The sequence below is a fragment of the Nuphar pumila genome, chromosome 11 (genome assembly GCF_984573655.1).
Source record: "Nuphar pumila chromosome 11, dmNupPumi1.hap1.1, whole genome shotgun sequence".
NCBI lineage: Eukaryota > Viridiplantae > Streptophyta > Magnoliopsida > Nymphaeales > Nymphaeaceae > Nuphar > Nuphar pumila.
The window spans coordinates 18,640,811-18,657,848 of record NC_143259.1 but is presented as its reverse complement, the minus strand read 5'-3'; the positions used below and the strand labels follow the sequence as shown (position 1 = coordinate 18,657,848).

Sequence of the window (17,038 nt, the reverse complement as noted above, 5' to 3'; positions counted from 1 at the left end):
GCCATTAATTCATCTTTTCCATTAAAGCAGCTTGCATCTGAATCTGAACTCCAAAAGAACAATAAAAGGACCAAGAACAATTTGGGACCATGTAAAGTATGCAATGTAGTCAAGCCCGTTCTAAACTTCAAACAAAAACAGTTAAACCATTTGCTGAATGCGTCCTATGCCCTATGAGACTACATCCTGAAATGCAATTCCTCATGTCCTGTGTCACACGGTTACTCCATTTTGACTGCCATTCTGTATCCCCTTGTATACTAGTCACATTGAGAACTTCATAAAAATGGGTATCCCCGTATCTTCAGCAGTATCCAAGTGACATAGTCTATGCCCATTTTTCTTGTTTATCTTTTACTCTTGGACATGCCTTCATCATGAACATCATAGCAGACACAAGTACATCACCACGTTAGATCTGTACAAAGTTTACCTTGTCTGCCTCTGCACACCTGTCAATGTGTTTTCTAAGTCTTGGTCATGTACATTGAGTTCCCAAAGTATTATTTGAATATTCAAACCAACTTTCACAGATACGTTGTTGAATGCGGAAGTAGGATACCCACAAACAAACCTCCAATTCCTAGTTTTAAATACTGATCCATTCCATAGGCTTTTTGATTTGCTGGTCTAGAGCCTCCAACATATTGTAGATAAAGCACCTTTCAGGATGTGAGACATCTCCAGCTACAAATATGTTCACCTTTTGTTTCACCTCAATCCAGCTACATCCTGCTGGCTTCTTCAGATCCTTCTGTTTCATCACCATCCTGACCTCCTCCACATGATCCCATCTCCTATCTGCCGCATATATATTTGATAACACAACATAGTTCCCAATGTTCTCAGCCTCAACATCAAAAAGATAATGCCCAGCTAGCTGCCCAAGCTGGACATTGTGGTGTGTTTTACAGGCACCAAGCAACGTGCCCCAGACGTTTGCATTAGCCTCCAATGGCATGTCAGACACAAATTCATATGCTTCCTTCAGGTGTCCAGCTCTAGCAAGAAGGTCAACCATGCATGCATAATGCTCTATTGTAGGCTTGATACCATAAACAAAAGGCATTGAATTGAAGTACTTCCGTCCTTCATCCAATAGACCTCCATGACTGCAGGCAGATAAAACAGCAGTCATAACAACATTGTCAGGTTTTATGTCCAACTCTAGCATCTGATCAAAGATTTTCACTGCATCTCCACCTCTGCCGTGCATTGCCAAACCACCAATCATGGCAGTGAACATGACCAAGTCGCGTTGTGAGCTGTTCTCAAATAGCTTAGATGCAGCCTGTACATTTCCACATTTTGCATATATATTCAGGAGGGCTCCATCTAAACAAACATCATTAAAACATGATCGGACTATAAATCCATGGCATTGAAGTACTAGGCGAATCGAAGCTATACGAGCACAGACAGGAAGTAGACTCAGAAAACTTATCACATCGGGCTTCATTCCATGATGTTGCAACTCAATAAAAAGATTGATAGCTTGATCAACACAATCATTCCGTGCAAAAACCTGAATCATCAAGTTCCAAGTAGTTAAATCCCTTTCAGGCATCTGATTAAAGATTGTCTCGGCATTTTCTTGAGAGCCATCCATGACATAACCTGATAACATAGTGTTAGCTGTGATCACATTCTTCCATGAGAGATTCATAAACAAGTTCGATGCATATGTTATGTTTCCACGTTTTGCATACATATCTAATAATGCATTTGCAACAGAGAGTTCTTTCCCAAGGTCTGATCTAATGCAGTACCCATGTAATTGCTTACCCTGTCTCAGGCCAAATGATGCATGAGCAGAGAAGATGCTCAAGATGGTCACGTGATCTGGCTTAATCCCATCCATCTGCATCTGATTTAAAAGCTCAGCAATTTTGTCCCCTTGGCCAATCAAGGCATAAGCCGAAAGTATTGCATTCCACGACACTACATCTCTCCTGTGAGTTTCCAGAAAAATTTGATATGCATCTTCTGGTTCACCACTTTTTCCATAGAAACTAATCAGAGCGTTTCTTACAGACAAGTCATTTTGCATTTCAGGGCACTGGAGAACGTAGCCATGGATCTTCTTCCCCAGCTTCATATCACGCAGTTGTGCACAAACAGAAAGAATGCTTATAACAGTAACAGAATCAGGCTTGAACTGACTTGAAAGTAATTCAAGAAAACAATTCAGTGCTTTTAAAAGTTGATTATTTATTGTATAACCCACAATAATTGCATTCCATGAAACCAAATCTCTTTTCTCCATTGTTCCGAAAACAGACTCGGCTTTCGTCATATCCCCAATTCTTGAATAAAATGTCAATAGTGCATTACTTACTGAAACATCCAAATCTAGTGACAATCTCAATAGGTAACAGTGCATCTCCCTTCCATGGTCCTCATCCTGCAAGAACCCACAGACAGGGAGAATATTCATAATTGTTGCTGAATTGGGCTGATACCCACCAACCACCATCTGCAACAACAAATTAAGAGCTTCAACATATTGACCATTTTCACATAACCCTGCGATGGATGCATTCCAGGAGACTACATCCTTCTCCAATATCCCATCAAACAAATCATATGCATCTACGTTTTTTCCAAATTTAGCATACATCGACACCAAGGCATTGCCTACAAGGGTCTCCGATACCAAGCCCGTTTTTATAGCACAACCATGAAGGCATAAGCCTGTTCCCAAGGACCCCATCTGCACACAGGCAGGAAGAACGACGGCAAAGGTGATAGCATTAGGCCTCTCCCTACCAATACTCATCAAGCAAAAGAACTCCAAGGCAGTTCTATAGCTCTTGTGGTGAACAAACCCAGAAATTATAATATTCCAAGTTACAGAATCTCTCTCAGACATTTCGTCGAAAACTTGGCGCGCATACTGAAGACAACCCTCGCATCTCGCGTACATATTAATAAGAGCGTTGGAGACCAACTTGGTATGTTGGTATCCTCTTCTGACGATAGAACCGTGAGCGTTTCTGCCCAATTCGAGCAATGAAAGGCAAGAACACGCCTTAAGAATATGAGGGAAGGTACACTCATCGGGCTGAATGCCTCCTTTCACCATTCTGAAGAAGAAATCGAGCGTTCCTTCGAAATCCCCATTGATGGTGCACGCTCTAATGACCCAATTCCACGATTCCAGATTGGGGGAGAGTCGGGAGACGACTTCCTCGAAGATTTTGATGGCGTCCGAGAGAGAGCCATATCTCGAAAGCATCAGAACGACCTTGTTCTGAATGAACCGGTCATGAGCGATACGATACTGCAAAGCTATACGGCTTACCCGGTTCTCATCCTTGACGGAGTCAGCCTGGTCAATGAGTTCTAGGAGAGAATCGGAGGTTCTTGAAGAAGAGATTGAGATGTTGGGATTGCAAAAGGGTGATGATGAGGAAAAGGACGACCCGAGACCAGGCAAGAAACGGGAGATTCGGTTTACATTGAAAAACGTACTGGTTCTGCGCAGGAAACCGAGACACATGGAATGTTCGGACCCGCCTCTAAGAAGCGAGGGTCGATCGAATTAAAGGTCTTTTGCTGTGATTCTTTTTTATGGAAGATTGGAAGATTTTGTGAATTTGGAGAGGGTCCAGAATTGAAACCCTAACCCTAGATTTGGAGAGTCCAACAGGCTCGAGACGAAGGGGTGGCAATCGGGTCGGGTTGGCGGGGCAGAATACCTCAACACAAATACTAAACGGGTGGTTGGATGTGGCAAACACGAACACGACCCATTTATTAAACGGGTAACCCGACATGACACGGTTAACCCATTTAATAAACGGGTCGGGTCGACACGACACGATTACACGACACGGCAACCCCATTTATTAAACGGGTCGACCCGATAACATAGACACAATAACCGACCCGAGTAACCCTTAAATGATTTCCCTTATTAACCTGCCCGCCTAACCCGTTTATTCGGGTTGCGGGTCGACACGACACAATGATTCGGGTTGCGGGTTGACGGGTTCGTGTAAACGGGTTGGCGGGTTGGCATACCCCTAACAAGAATACGAACACGACCCATTTAATAAACGGGTTAGGTGGGTCGACCCGTTTACGACACCAATCACACTCTTCACCTATTTATTTCAGCATTAGACCCTACTTTCTATTCGTGGGACTACTAGGGTAAGCCACCTTTTGGTTGCATTTGACCTGGACCAAATCCTATAGGCTTAGGGTTTGGTGAGAAAGAACGAGGTCCGATTAGAATCCAGGTGGGACCTAAAGGTTATGATTAGTATATGGATCTGGGTATGGTTTGTAAAGTTTCATACCAGACCTGAGCTGGATCCGAGTTTTGGTTAAGACCCGTGATTTTTCAATGTAAAAAAGATGAAAAATATTATTTTACAGGGTATGCCGTATGGACCAGGCCTGGTTCATGTAATTCTTATAAGGTCTGGGTATGGTTTTTCATATCACACACCCGATAGAACCAGTCCAAGTCCCGTTACTGCACCTCTAGCTGGATCCGGGTTTGAACCTACTTGTGTTCGAATCAGATCCGACCCGTTGACACCCCCATAAACCCGTGTAGGCCTAGTGATTCTTCTTTACCGCAACAATTAGGTGTGGTAACCAGTTCGAAACTTATAAGAGATGATCCTGGCTACAAGGTCGAAGCTGGGTGTACCCCCGAATGGGCAAGGAAGATCTCAAAACCAAGTACCTGCTAATGTGTGGTCCGCATCGTCTCAAATGTGGCTATCGAAATAAACATTGCTAGACTTTTGGTGGGTATCTGGACTTGGATCCACAGACCAAATATTTACACTAATTGGGTAGAAGAGGGTTCGACAGGGTCCAATCCAAGGTTATTTGTAGCTCTTGAATCGAGCCAGAGTCCCAGTCGCCACTCACTTCTCCTGCATCGGGTACAAGTATTGGTCTGAATGACCATTTCATGTGTTGTCTACTGGTGAGTTGGAGAGTGGATATATGGGTAGTGACGTTAAGGATGCAAACGGATCGGATCATGATGGATTAGAAGGCAAACTCCAATTTGAATCTGGAACCGAACTGTATCCGATGTAATAGAGTTGAACAAGGACTCAGTTAAAAAAAGTTGGAAACAACTAGAATCATGTCAATATCGTAAAGAAAACAAGACATTTAGGCATGTAAATGCACAAACAGATTTAGATTTGAACATGGTTTTGACAGAAGACGTTTATCCCACATTAAATCTAAATTCAGAAAAAAATCTAATCATATGAGCCTGTATTCGGTTTGAACACACATACGATCTTACTTTAGCACCCATGTATCGGAATAATGCACCAGAGTCGGATCAGATTTTGACAAAACCCAATCCATTTGGGTCCCAAGCAGTGAGTAGTAGCACTTTCACTGGGTCGGAAATTGGCCCAAGAGCAGTCCATGTTGGGCTGACAAGACCGGATCTGGACTCGGTGTTCGGTTCAGTAGGCTTGGCTGGCGGCTGGCCTACCCAAACAGTCTCTCTCGCTAGCCCTAACCCTAACTTCGTTCCTATATAATTCCTTGCATCCCATCAAAGAGAGGCAATTAGGCAAAGCGCCTCTCTCTCTCTCTCAGTTATTGTTTATGCTTTTGCCCTATGCCTTTCCATCTGCGTCTATGCCTCTGTTGGTTATTGTCCTCTGCCTTCTTCGCAAGAGAAGGGAATAACAAGACGTACCACCTTATTGATTTCGGTGAGAGATGTGGGCTGATGATGAAAAAACTTATCTTAGCGGATTTCAATGAGACTCATCTCGTCAGTGATCTCATTATGTTACACACCCTGAGGCCCTCGTTTTTTTTCTCGCTGTTATTATTTTATTCTTCATCTTTTTCCAAATATTTTCTTCTTCCTGACTTATTTGTTGCTTCTTCTCTTTAAAAAAAAAATGGTGTTGTTTTATTTTATTTGTTCCTGAGGTTGATGATTGCTATGATGAGGTTATTGTGTTCTTTGGGCAGTGGTGTGGGTCTTTCCTCACCGTGAGCCTTGAACCATTAAACGACTTCTCCTTCCACTGAGCTCTCTCTTTCTCCCGAGCCTTCTCATTTTCCTTGTTTTTGGCTTTCATTATATCAGATAGAGATTCAGTTTTACGTAAATAATCTTTTGCTGGGATTGTTTTGCACGGTTGTAGTGATTTGCTTGTTTTTTCTCAGTTGAACCACAAGAGACTGCCTTTTATGAGCTTTTGTTGGTTTCTATTATGTCTTCAAAAAGGAATTTTTCTTTGTATATATTGAAATTATGAGAACAAGAAGATTTTTGTATGATGGTAATATTGTATGATGGTAATACAAACACAGAAGCGTGCATCTTCTTGTCGCAATTGAAGCCCCAAACAATTGAGCATTCCAAAGGGCTTTTGTGGGAACTGGGATACGATTTTCTTAATGATTTCTTCAAATATTGAAGAACCTGCTATTTATCTTTTTAATGCATGATCTTTTATGCAATTTTTTCCAAAATAATTGTCGAACTATTAGCATTTTTGTTGTGTGATTTCACTAAAAAACCTGAAATTTCTTGTATTTTTTGTGAGTTTCCAGGAACTTCTAAAAGCCTGTTATTATTAGTTGGGCATGTGAAACTCTAATGGCTGCTTATTCTTCAAGTGGATTGGGAGATTTCGAAGAGCATGGGGTTACATTAGAAACAAATTCGATATTAACGATGCCAAACCCTGTTGTAGAATAATTGGAATTCATGCTATTACTAGGAAATTATAAAACCTAGAAATTTCTAATTTCCAAACATCAACCTTTTATGTGGTCTCTTAAAAAAAACACTAAACCATGGACATTCAATTCAGACATCAAATGCCGCTGAATCCAGAGGAAAAAAAAGTCTATGTAACAACGTATTGCCCACCAGACTACACAACTAAGGGCTAAGGGTTGGAGATTTGTTTAACTTTGGCGCCTCATTGATGTAAAGATGTGAAGACCAACGGGTGCTCCGCTTGTCTGGTAGCAGCAGCTGGTGCACGTTACCTTGTTGGGACGTTTCAGGTTAAAACCCAATGGTATAGTTGTGTAACTGGTAGGGTCTGCCTAACCCCAGCTTGCCTTTCAAAAAAAAAATTAGATGTGAACCTTCACATTTTGTTAATCAATAACAGATCCGTGCTTTTCATCTGTTCTATTGTGCCAATCAAAGAAATCTCAGAGGTGTGGATGCTTGCAAACATTGAAAACCAGCTCTTCACATGAAGTGTGATTTGTATTTTGATATTAGGCTCTGTTTGGGAGCTGAACAATGGGGTTGCAACCATTGATTCCCTGTATGAAGTAATAAAGATGGATTTGGCACTTCTTTTTTTTTTATGGTCAAGCTGGGGTTAGGCAGATCTCCACCAGTTTACATCATAAAATCAATTACAATTAGATGATATTAGCATAAGGAAACCAATGGGGAGGCTTGTCCTTCCACACACTGGTTGGGATGGTTCAGCTGCTCCTTGCCAGTTTCCATTGAAAGGTGCTTGGAATGTAGGATCTCACTCAATGCACCTGCAAAATGTAGCAAGGGTGGCAATCCAAAGCACCAAGGGATTGGTTGCCAGAGTGGGTGTCGGTGATGTCTTTGCAAATTACCACCTCTATGGTGGCAATTGATTTGATGAGTTGGAGTCGACATTTCCTGTGCAAACGCCCTCAAGTACTATTTCTCCATGTTCTCAAATAAAACCTTGATGCTATGGTTTCCACAGTTCCTCTTAAATGGTGCTCCAACAGTAGGCTCTCATAAAGAGCCTTGCATTTGATCTAAAATACTAATTTGTATCTGAACATAATTTGAGTAAGCAAATCCAAATCTGACAATGCACATTCATATTATTTTAAGGAGTCCTGAAATACATGTTAGATTTGGATTGGGACATCTGAATATATTTGACCAGTTTACACTCCTAGCAGTGGTTGACAGTCCTCGTAGCAAATGCATAAAACATAGCAATTGTAACACAAGGAACATTTGGTTTGCTAGGCCAGGTGCAACTCAATCAAATTTGATCTGGAGCCATCGTGAGAATCCCTTGCGGTTCTGATTCTCACATAAATGAGGAAATGACTCTCATTTGCTTGGTTATCACCACCCATTTTCTGATGTTTGTTTAGCCCTGCCAATGAGATTCATTCTCATATTTGCATGACAGTCCGAATCTCATGAGACGTTACCAAACATGCCCTTGATGCCTTTCACTTTCTAGCTCATTCAATTAAGCTCCAATATTTTACAGAGCAGTTCCCATAATCTCAATATTGTTCTTAAGGGTATAAGTGGGTTGAGTATACCTGAACCGAACTGATACCCTAAACTGATTAGATCAGATCCGACTTGATCTTTGATAGGTCCGTGGGTTCAGGTAAGCCTTAAAGTTTAGATTCACTTCAAAAATGAGTTAGCTCGAGTAAGAAAAAATAGACCCCAACCCATTCGTGCCTAACCTGATTTTATGCCCAATACAATCAGTTCTATGCAATCTACACTCAAACCAACCCAGTGCCAGCACATATTAAAAGAACCATTTGGACTAAGCCCATCTGGTTATTAAAAATATAGGCCCAACCTTGTTTCATGTAAAAAGTTTTTTTTAAAGCAAACAAAATTAGTTCTGCCAACTAATATATTTCAATACACACACAAGCTTCTAACAGAACGTGATCAATTCATTCAAGCAACCAGTTAGCATTATAACATGACCAAAATCTCCAGTTTCCAGAAGGCTAAGGGAGTGTTAAAAATTATTGCAACAATTTTCTACTATCCATGATTTAACTGCCTTGCATAATAAAGTTCCAATAAGAAGATGCATAACTAGTAAAAAGAATGAATAAATGTACAAATTTACTCTTGGATCCAAAATGTTGAAGGTTTAAAAATTCCAGGCATACATATCTGAAGGCGTGAAAAGAATCAAATGAAGCCACTGAGAATATAGACTAAGCTTGGGATGGGAGGCAGGGCAGCAGCTCATGCTCTTCCTTTTTTATTTTTCGAAAAAAACATATTTACAACTATAAGAAAAATAATACATATCAACATTTCCCTATGTGAAGCTCTGCTCTTCATGGCCATAAATTAATGCGCTCAGCTGCCCGAGTCCTCATTTTTCATCAATGAAGAATGATTTCGTAATGGGTAAAGAATCAGATTGAAAAATAATAACTTTAAGAAAAATTGGTTTCCTTAAAGCCCAGCAGCTCTAGGCCGGCGGCGTCGTGAGCCCGATTTCCTTTCTCGTGCATGCTTTGCTGGGAACTTCCTCACTGGACTTCTCATAACCACCCTGTCATTGACCAGCTGCACCACCGGTGGTTTCAGTAGATTTCCATGTGGGTCACCAGTTGCAACAGGAAATGACCTTGCCGCTGCAGCCCTCATTGCATTCTTCTGCTCTAACACATCTCTATGGTATGCCTGCAACAAAATTACTAGCTTTATAAATAAATTATTTGGAAATATTTTAAGTGGCCATAATCAGTTAATCACCATGTTTTCTTTTGTAAAATGGCTTACAGAAGATTCAAAACATTTAATAAAATGTTTCAACAATAGGAAAATGGACACATCCAGAAAATTCCTACTAGTAGCATACGCTTAAAGAAATGATGTCAACAATGCAGGATTGCGTACAAATTTGTGAAATACAATCCCCCACCATGATTCAGACTGGAAAAACTTGTGAATCCCAACTGGAAGGGTCCCTAAAACCCGACCATGCCGTAGGCTCAGCAATTTTCACGAACTTGATCAATGAGTTGAAAACCAAACTCAACCACAGCTTCAACACATTGGGCAGATTACCAATAAAATAAGAGCAAAAGGTGTCTTATGACTAATCTAATCAGATCAAGTCCCCAATGAACTTGACCACTTGATTTCTTCGACTGAAACCGACATTAGACACTAGCCAACAACTTCCAACTTGTCCATTTTTTCAACCAGAGATCTGCAATTCCATCAATGAACCTAATTAACATCAGCCATCCACAAAATGGAACCCTTAATTCATACTAGGACACATTGATGAATGAGAAGCTACTGGTAAATATGGTGGCCGTGTCAAAGTTCACCAGTAACCAAAAGGAGCATTACACACTGCATCAAAAAACCAAGAAACTAGCCTCTACTGCACTTGTATCATCTTCATAAGCTTCACTGATTCAGAACCATATACAGTAAGGCTTACTTCAAGGTGTACAGTACCTAAACCATAAAATACAGGTATATTTATCCATCAAACATCTATAACTTTTTCATGAGAAAAGCTTACCTGGATGACAAAATTGCGTCTCTCACAGTCCAAAAACATGTTGATGCTCCAATTCACCTTTGACATGATTTTATCTCTTGCAGTTGAAAAGCTTAGTTGGTCCCTGGAAGTGAAGCGGTCAACCTCATTGAACCACAGACAAGTGAAGAGGTTGGCAATGGGAATATGTTCTCTTATGATCACACACCCTTCTGGGACATCTGGGGCAACAGACCACCATACATGATCCAATTTTTTCAAAAAGCATACAAAACAGAACAAAGCAAAAGAAAAGCCAAATTTACCACTAGTTATAGGAAGCTTGGCAGAAGAGTATGGAGTCAGGCCCTCCTTCTTATAGAATTCAATCTGTGCATCAATGGAGGAATTTTCATACTTTCCTGCAGCTTTGTTAGCCTCTGCTTCCTCAAAAACATCAAAGCGCCTGTAATGCCTAGAGATTGCAAAGGTGGCCTTTGTTCTCCACAAGAATCTACCAAAGAAAATAAAATCATATCACAAGATAGAAATGGTTGATACTAAATGCTGTAAGCTGCATATTTGCCTGCAAGAATACATTGCAGGAGGTGGATTTTGCTTCATATATAACTCCCTGTAATTGTGATAATGTAAGATTGTACCCTCATATCCAAACAAAAATTTATGTTCATAAGTCTCTCTCTCTCTCTCTCTCTCTCTCTCTCTCTCTCTCTCTCTCTCTCTCTCTCTCTCTCTCTCTCTCTCTCTCTCAGAGGCAGACTGTAACTATTTCGACCAAACAGAAAAACATGATATAAAGCACCAAAAGTAACCATACCGCTCAAGAATTTGGAATGGATCTCTAACAAGCTCTAGTTTTCCATCAATCCATATAGAAAAACGAACATTAGGGAAAAGCCTATGCAGCAAGAGCTTTGGGACCTGCCAACAGTAATTGGTTTCAGAAATCAACCAATACAAAGAAAGTTCCAGGTTCAAAAAGGTAATATTTCAAACATTGCTGAAGATCAGAAGAAATAGTAGAACCAAGGTTGTATCTTATCGTATCGTAACCTGTATCGGCCGGGCCCAAAGTTAGATACGTATCGTGGCGTAGCGTAGCGTATCATAAAAAATCATAATTCTTTAATAAAAGTTATCAAAAAATTCCAAAAAACTCAGAAAAAACTTGAAAAAATCTAAAAAATCATAACACATGAAACAATGACGAATTTCACAAAATACAACCATAAAATCACATATGAAGCATTTATGCCTCTATGAGCTGCATAAGACATCATCAAACAATAATGAATTGCATAAGATAAAACTATAATATTACATATCAAAACAATTATGTGCTATGAATGGTATGCATAAGACAGAACATTAAATAATCAAGACAATATGCTATAAATGGCAATCTCACAAGAAAAATGCAAACTATTAAATAATATGCATATTAAATAACAAATCTAAGCTAATAGGTCACAAGATTCATAATAATGTGTGTTTACATAAACAAAAAAAAAATCAGTTTTTTTTAATGCTTAAAAATTTTACATAACTAATTTTTTTAAAATTTCAAACAAAAATGAATTAGATAACGTCAACATTGAGTATCATCAACATTATCTTCTGTTTTTTTTTAGAAAAAATCTGCTTAAATCACTCTTAAGCTCTTTAGGGATGAATATGAACTACCCAAGGGGCCTTATATGTTTTAAAAAAAATGAAATAAGTGGATTTAAAATGCATTTATAGCATATCATAAGATACACCCCGTATTGGAGTGTATCGTAAGATACAGGGATGCATCGTACAATACACACTTGTATCGAGACACGGGTGTGTATCGTATCCGAACACCCCATAGTAACGATATGTACCATACCATACCGTACAATATGGTATGGTACGATACTTACAACATTGAGTAGAACTACAATTGTGTTCCAGTGGATGAACATGGTAAATGTTGGTACTACGCAATTAAGTGATGAAATTTAATATAAAGTAAAGAGAAAAGGCTTATAAAAATCACAATCTATTTGGTAAAGATGGATGAAATCAGGAATCAGAAGGATCATTTAAGGAACCTTATGACCCTCCAAGAACTTGGGGCCTGTTGAGAGCATTTGCTAATTCCTGAAGCACACAATGTTTTTTCCTCAATTTTCTCCTGAAGATAGTGTTGATGTTACCACAAAGAAGGTTAATATTAAAAAAAACGCTCCCTTCCTCAATATGAACATCAAATGGCACTCATTAGATCAACTCCAGCCATTCGGTCAAAATCTAAACTATCCATAGATGGATCTGAACTTTCTTTATTTTGGGTTATGTTCACCAAATAAAACCAAGTGCAATCTAAATTTTATTTTGTATATTCAAGATCCTAAATTTTTCCCTTTGCATGATATACTCCCAAGCTAATCAGTAATTTCTCAATTATGAAAAGCAATATGAGACAGGGTGCTATCGGACCTCATGTGACAATGAACTTCAAAAGTGTGCTCACTGGACTCTTGAATTGAATGGATGTTTAACACCATATAAGTATAGAACTGAAACTTCCAAGTGTGACAATTCAGTAAGTCAGGATGCTCATCTTCCCTTAAGCCACAGTTTCTATGTACATCACAACAAACTCCAGCATACAATTATTCCATGTTGACACTGAAATGAAGTAACAACAAAAGCAAGAGACCAAGGGCTACAAAAGATCACAAATACACAAAGACCACTAATGGGTCAAATACAATATCACAAAAGGAGATAAAATACAAATCTCACAAGAGACACAATGTAAAAAATAAATGTATTGAATCACAAATATGCTTGAACGAGCATACTTTACAAGAGAGAGAATGGCCTTATTTATAGAGCCAAGCAACAACAAAGGGAGGCAGTCCAATTGGTTCAACTAGTTGGACTGCCCCAACAGTAATATTAACTGAAAAATAGAAAAACAAAAGAAACGAAACAGCCTCTACTAGGCTGTCCCTATTAAAGTAGAGGAAATAACCAAAATACCCCTAATATATATATTTTAACACTCTCCCTCAAACTTGCGGTGATATCACCAAAAGTTTGTTAAGAAGAAAACAAAAACACGGTAAAGGAAGTGCTTTGGGGAAGAAATGTGCGATCTGAAATTCAGATGGTACATATGATAAATCAATAGTCCCCTTCAAGTGTTATTTCTGAACGTAGTGGCAATTCATCTTGATGTGCTTCATTTGTTCATGAAATATATGATTGCTGACATATATATGGCACTTTTGTTATCAAAACACAATTTTAAAGGTTCTGAGACATTTACTCCTATATCTGTAAGCAAAGACCTCAATTGTTGTTTTAGCCATCGCTCTGTATTCAACTTCCGCAGAGGACAACGATACCTTATGTTTCTTTTTACATCTCTAAGATATAAAGGAATCATCTAAGAACACAAACAAACCCCGAACTGAGTGTCAGTTATTGGAATCTCCTCTTCAGTCAGAGTCAGTATACACAATAAGATTTAATGATGAAGAATAAGATAAGAATAACTTTTTAGATATAGTATTTTTAATGCATCAGACTATTCTCAATACAACACTCATGTAGATCGAAGTTGGCGCATGCTGAAATTGACTTACAGTATGCACCAGAGTTACCGAAAGCTTCTTATATAGGTGAGAAGCTCGCTTCCCGAAAACTCGCTTCGGAAGCGCGATACTCCTCGCTTCCAAAATTTTATGGGAACCTCGATTCTCCCATGCATTCCACACGCTTCATCTATTCTCTTCTCACTCACTTTTATATTAGGTCTAGTGATAGAAAAATACATTAGTGATCAAATAAGTTATATATAAGGAGTTGGATCATCCTGTAATGAAATATGCAAAAAAATAAAACAAGAGCTTCAAAGGGCTTATAACAACATAAACACAAAGTGCACATGCACAAGTCCATCAAGGGACATTACAAAGTGCCAACAAGGCAACACAAACATCCACTAAGGGCAATACCATGCATTAAGGCACAAAAGCAAGATTAAAAATAACATTTTATTTATAATATACTCATAAAATGAGTTAGAAAGATTTAGAAGAGCAGTAAAGAACAAGAGGAGGGGTTCACCCCTATTTATACACAAGAGGTAGTCTCAAATAGAGTTGTTGGACTGTTCCAACATCTCTATTGACTAGTCAAACTCTACGTTGACTAGTATAAAAAAAACCAACTCTATTTGGTCTTTGACCAAATAGTTCCTATAAAAACAAAAAAGGACAAAAAGAACAAAATAAAGTAAGAGTACTAATGCGCTCATAATGAGCACAACCTATTACAAGAATTGAAATGACCAAAATACCCTTAATGTGTATTTACCTATTACATCATTATATATAGAGAGAGAGAAATAAATATATGCATACAACTTAACACTCTCCCTCAAACTTACGGTGTGATAACTGAAAGTTTGAAAATACAAGTCCTTGAAGGTCTTAATAAAATATAAGTCTTCAAAAGTCTTCATTAAATACAAGTCTTCATTGATAATCTTCAACAAATGCCTTCATCGGCTATCTCCATCTTCTTGAAATGATGCATAAAAAAAAATCTTGCTCAATCCATATCATCTTTAAGAACCTGCAGAAAAAACAAAAACAAAGGTTCCAACTACACAAAGGAAGATATCCTAACTAAATAGTTTTAAAATAAAACATTTTAACACAATAGTTAAGAAATAGTTATGTAATAGTTTCAAAATATATTTTAAACAAGAATAACACAAATTAAAGTAGATAAATATAATATTATAGTATATATAATATTATAGTATATATATATATAATGAGAATCGTTAAGTTCCCCAACAAAATATAAAGGTACTATAAACCACACAATTTTTTAAAAATGAGTAAGATCTACACCTTAAACAATAATTCTAGAAACATTAAACAATCATTAAGAAAGATAAGAGGAACATACCTCAAAGAGAAATTTTATGAAATCAAATTTAGACAATCATAAACCCAAAATCAACATATTTTTTAAGAAAACATAAACATTGATCATAAAGGAAATTAGTCACTAAAGAAAATATAAATTATCAAGAAGAGAAACAATCATGCATTAATAATATCCCAAATTTTTATAAAAACACTTCAAATAAAATAAATCATCAATTTATGCTAAAACAACATGCATATAAAGTATAACACTTTAAAAGAACCCTCAAGAAAAGAGGATTTAATTAAATTTATGCATATAACAATGCGAACAAGATAATCAATATGAAACATATATAAATGCAATATTTTTAATGCACATAGTAATGAATGAGAGCAATCTCATAAATCACAACCCATAAGAATTCACTCACACAACCTAGAATGAGTTTTAGTACAAAGGACCAAATAACAGTCTTTAAAACACACACACACACACACACACACACACACACACACACACACATATATATATATATATATATATATATATATATATATATATGTTATCAATGAAATGCATGAAATTTTATCAATAAATATTTTTCGATACAAGAAAAAACTAGTAGTAAAAGTTTAGAGATTTCATTGAGAGATTTTAAAAATCCCACATAACAAAGGGAATGATATTTGCAAATCAACACCAATTTGCGAAAATATGAAGAGATTTAAAATCTCACAAATATCAAGAAGTGATATTTTGCAAACCTCAACAATAGTTCGACCACGACAAGCAATCACCTCACTAGACCTTCAAACCTCAAAATTCAAGTCTATCTAAAACAAGAGTATAATCACAATGACACTTATGGGCTAAACAAACACACAAAAAGTGTGAATAACCAATGGATGCACATAACTCACCACATTGAAAAACAATATTTCTTGTCTATATAAAATGACACTCAAAATTCAAGTATATCAGCTACTAGAACAAGAGCACAATCACAATGCCACTTATAGGCTAAAAAAACACACAAACACTGTGAATAACCAATGGGTGCACATAGTCACCACATTGAAAAGCAACATCTCTTGTCTACATAAAATGACACTTAAATAAGAGGCATAATAGGAGAAAACACATGAAGTAAGAAATCTTGTAACAAAAACAAACTAACGTCACCAAAAAAATAAGGATAGCAATTTTAACAATCTTTCGAAACACCATGGTTTCAACATAGATAGCCATCACAAATAAACATAATTATAAGCATCCAACAAAATAATAATGGCCAAATAAACAAATGAGTGAACTATGTAGTCAAAAGCCCCAACTAGTCCGCCTAGTCGGTCTAGGCATAAGTAAAAGGCCTAGGCTTTGCAATTCCTAGGTGGGTACCTTAAAAGGTACCAATTTTGCTGACTAGGCACCAACTAAGGCGCCTAGTCTATGACTAAGCTACCTCCGGCTAGGCATGTAGGCAGCTTAGTCATTTATTATTCTTATATATATTGTTATTTTTTGTATTATATAATTATATATGTGCATGTGTTTATGTGATTTGTTCTGTGAAATCATGAAAACATGCTTAGTTATTATATATATATATATATATATATATATGTGTGTGTGTGTGTGTGTGTGTATTACTTTGCTTTTGGGATTTTTCTGTGAAACATTGAAAGCATGCACAATTATTTTTAATTGATTATGTTTTTTATATATGTGTATGTTAGTTTGTTTCTAGTGATTTTTTCTATAAAAGCCTGAAAGCATGTTTATATTTATAAATATATATATATATATATATATATATATGTATATTCTGGTAATATATATTAATA

At 37.4% G+C, this 17,038-nt stretch overlaps 2 protein-coding genes and 2 non-coding genes across 4 annotated transcripts in view; 2 read left to right on the top strand and 2 right to left on the bottom strand.

Annotated features, from left to right (window-relative positions):
• On the bottom strand, window positions 1-3,502 carry SLG1 (Tetratricopeptide repeat (TPR)-like superfamily protein). Its single transcript, XM_089980224.1, has one exon. It carries the CDS (start codon window positions 3,500-3,502, stop codon window positions 590-592), a length of 2,913 nt encoding a protein of 970 aa, XP_089836350.1. The 3' UTR covers window positions 1-589.
• Window positions 3,503-5,719: 2,217 nt separating this feature from the next.
• Window positions 5,720-5,806, top strand: LOC149822142 (small nucleolar RNA R11/Z151). Its single transcript, XR_016426271.1, has one exon. It is a non-coding gene; the product is annotated as a small nucleolar RNA R11/Z151 (small nucleolar RNA).
• A 135-nt stretch (window positions 5,807-5,941) lies between these two features.
• Window positions 5,942-6,041, top strand: LOC149822141 (small nucleolar RNA Z152/R70/R12). Its single transcript, XR_016426262.1, has one exon. It is a non-coding gene; the product is annotated as a small nucleolar RNA Z152/R70/R12 (small nucleolar RNA).
• Window positions 6,042-8,772: 2,731 nt separating this feature from the next.
• Window positions 8,773-17,038, bottom strand: part of LOC149822140 (putative hexosyltransferase MUCI70) — a 37,943-nt gene continuing 29,677 nt past the window's right edge. The window contains exons 7-10 of the mRNA XM_089980478.1: window positions 11,089-11,192; window positions 10,577-10,764; window positions 10,293-10,492; window positions 8,773-9,436 (exon numbers count right to left, since the gene is read on the bottom strand). Coding sequence (XP_089836604.1) covers window positions 9,206-9,436; window positions 10,293-10,492; window positions 10,577-10,764; window positions 11,089-11,192 — 723 coding nt within the window. The 3' untranslated portion in view covers window positions 8,773-9,205. The remainder of the gene's footprint in view (window positions 9,437-10,292; window positions 10,493-10,576; window positions 10,765-11,088; window positions 11,193-17,038) is intronic.

What these genes read in the sequence shown, in the direction of transcription:
- SLG1 (XM_089980224.1), bottom strand. Translation starts at nt 3,502, where the DNA reads ATGTGTCTCGGTTTCCTGCGCAGAACCAGTACGTTTTTCAATGTAAAC.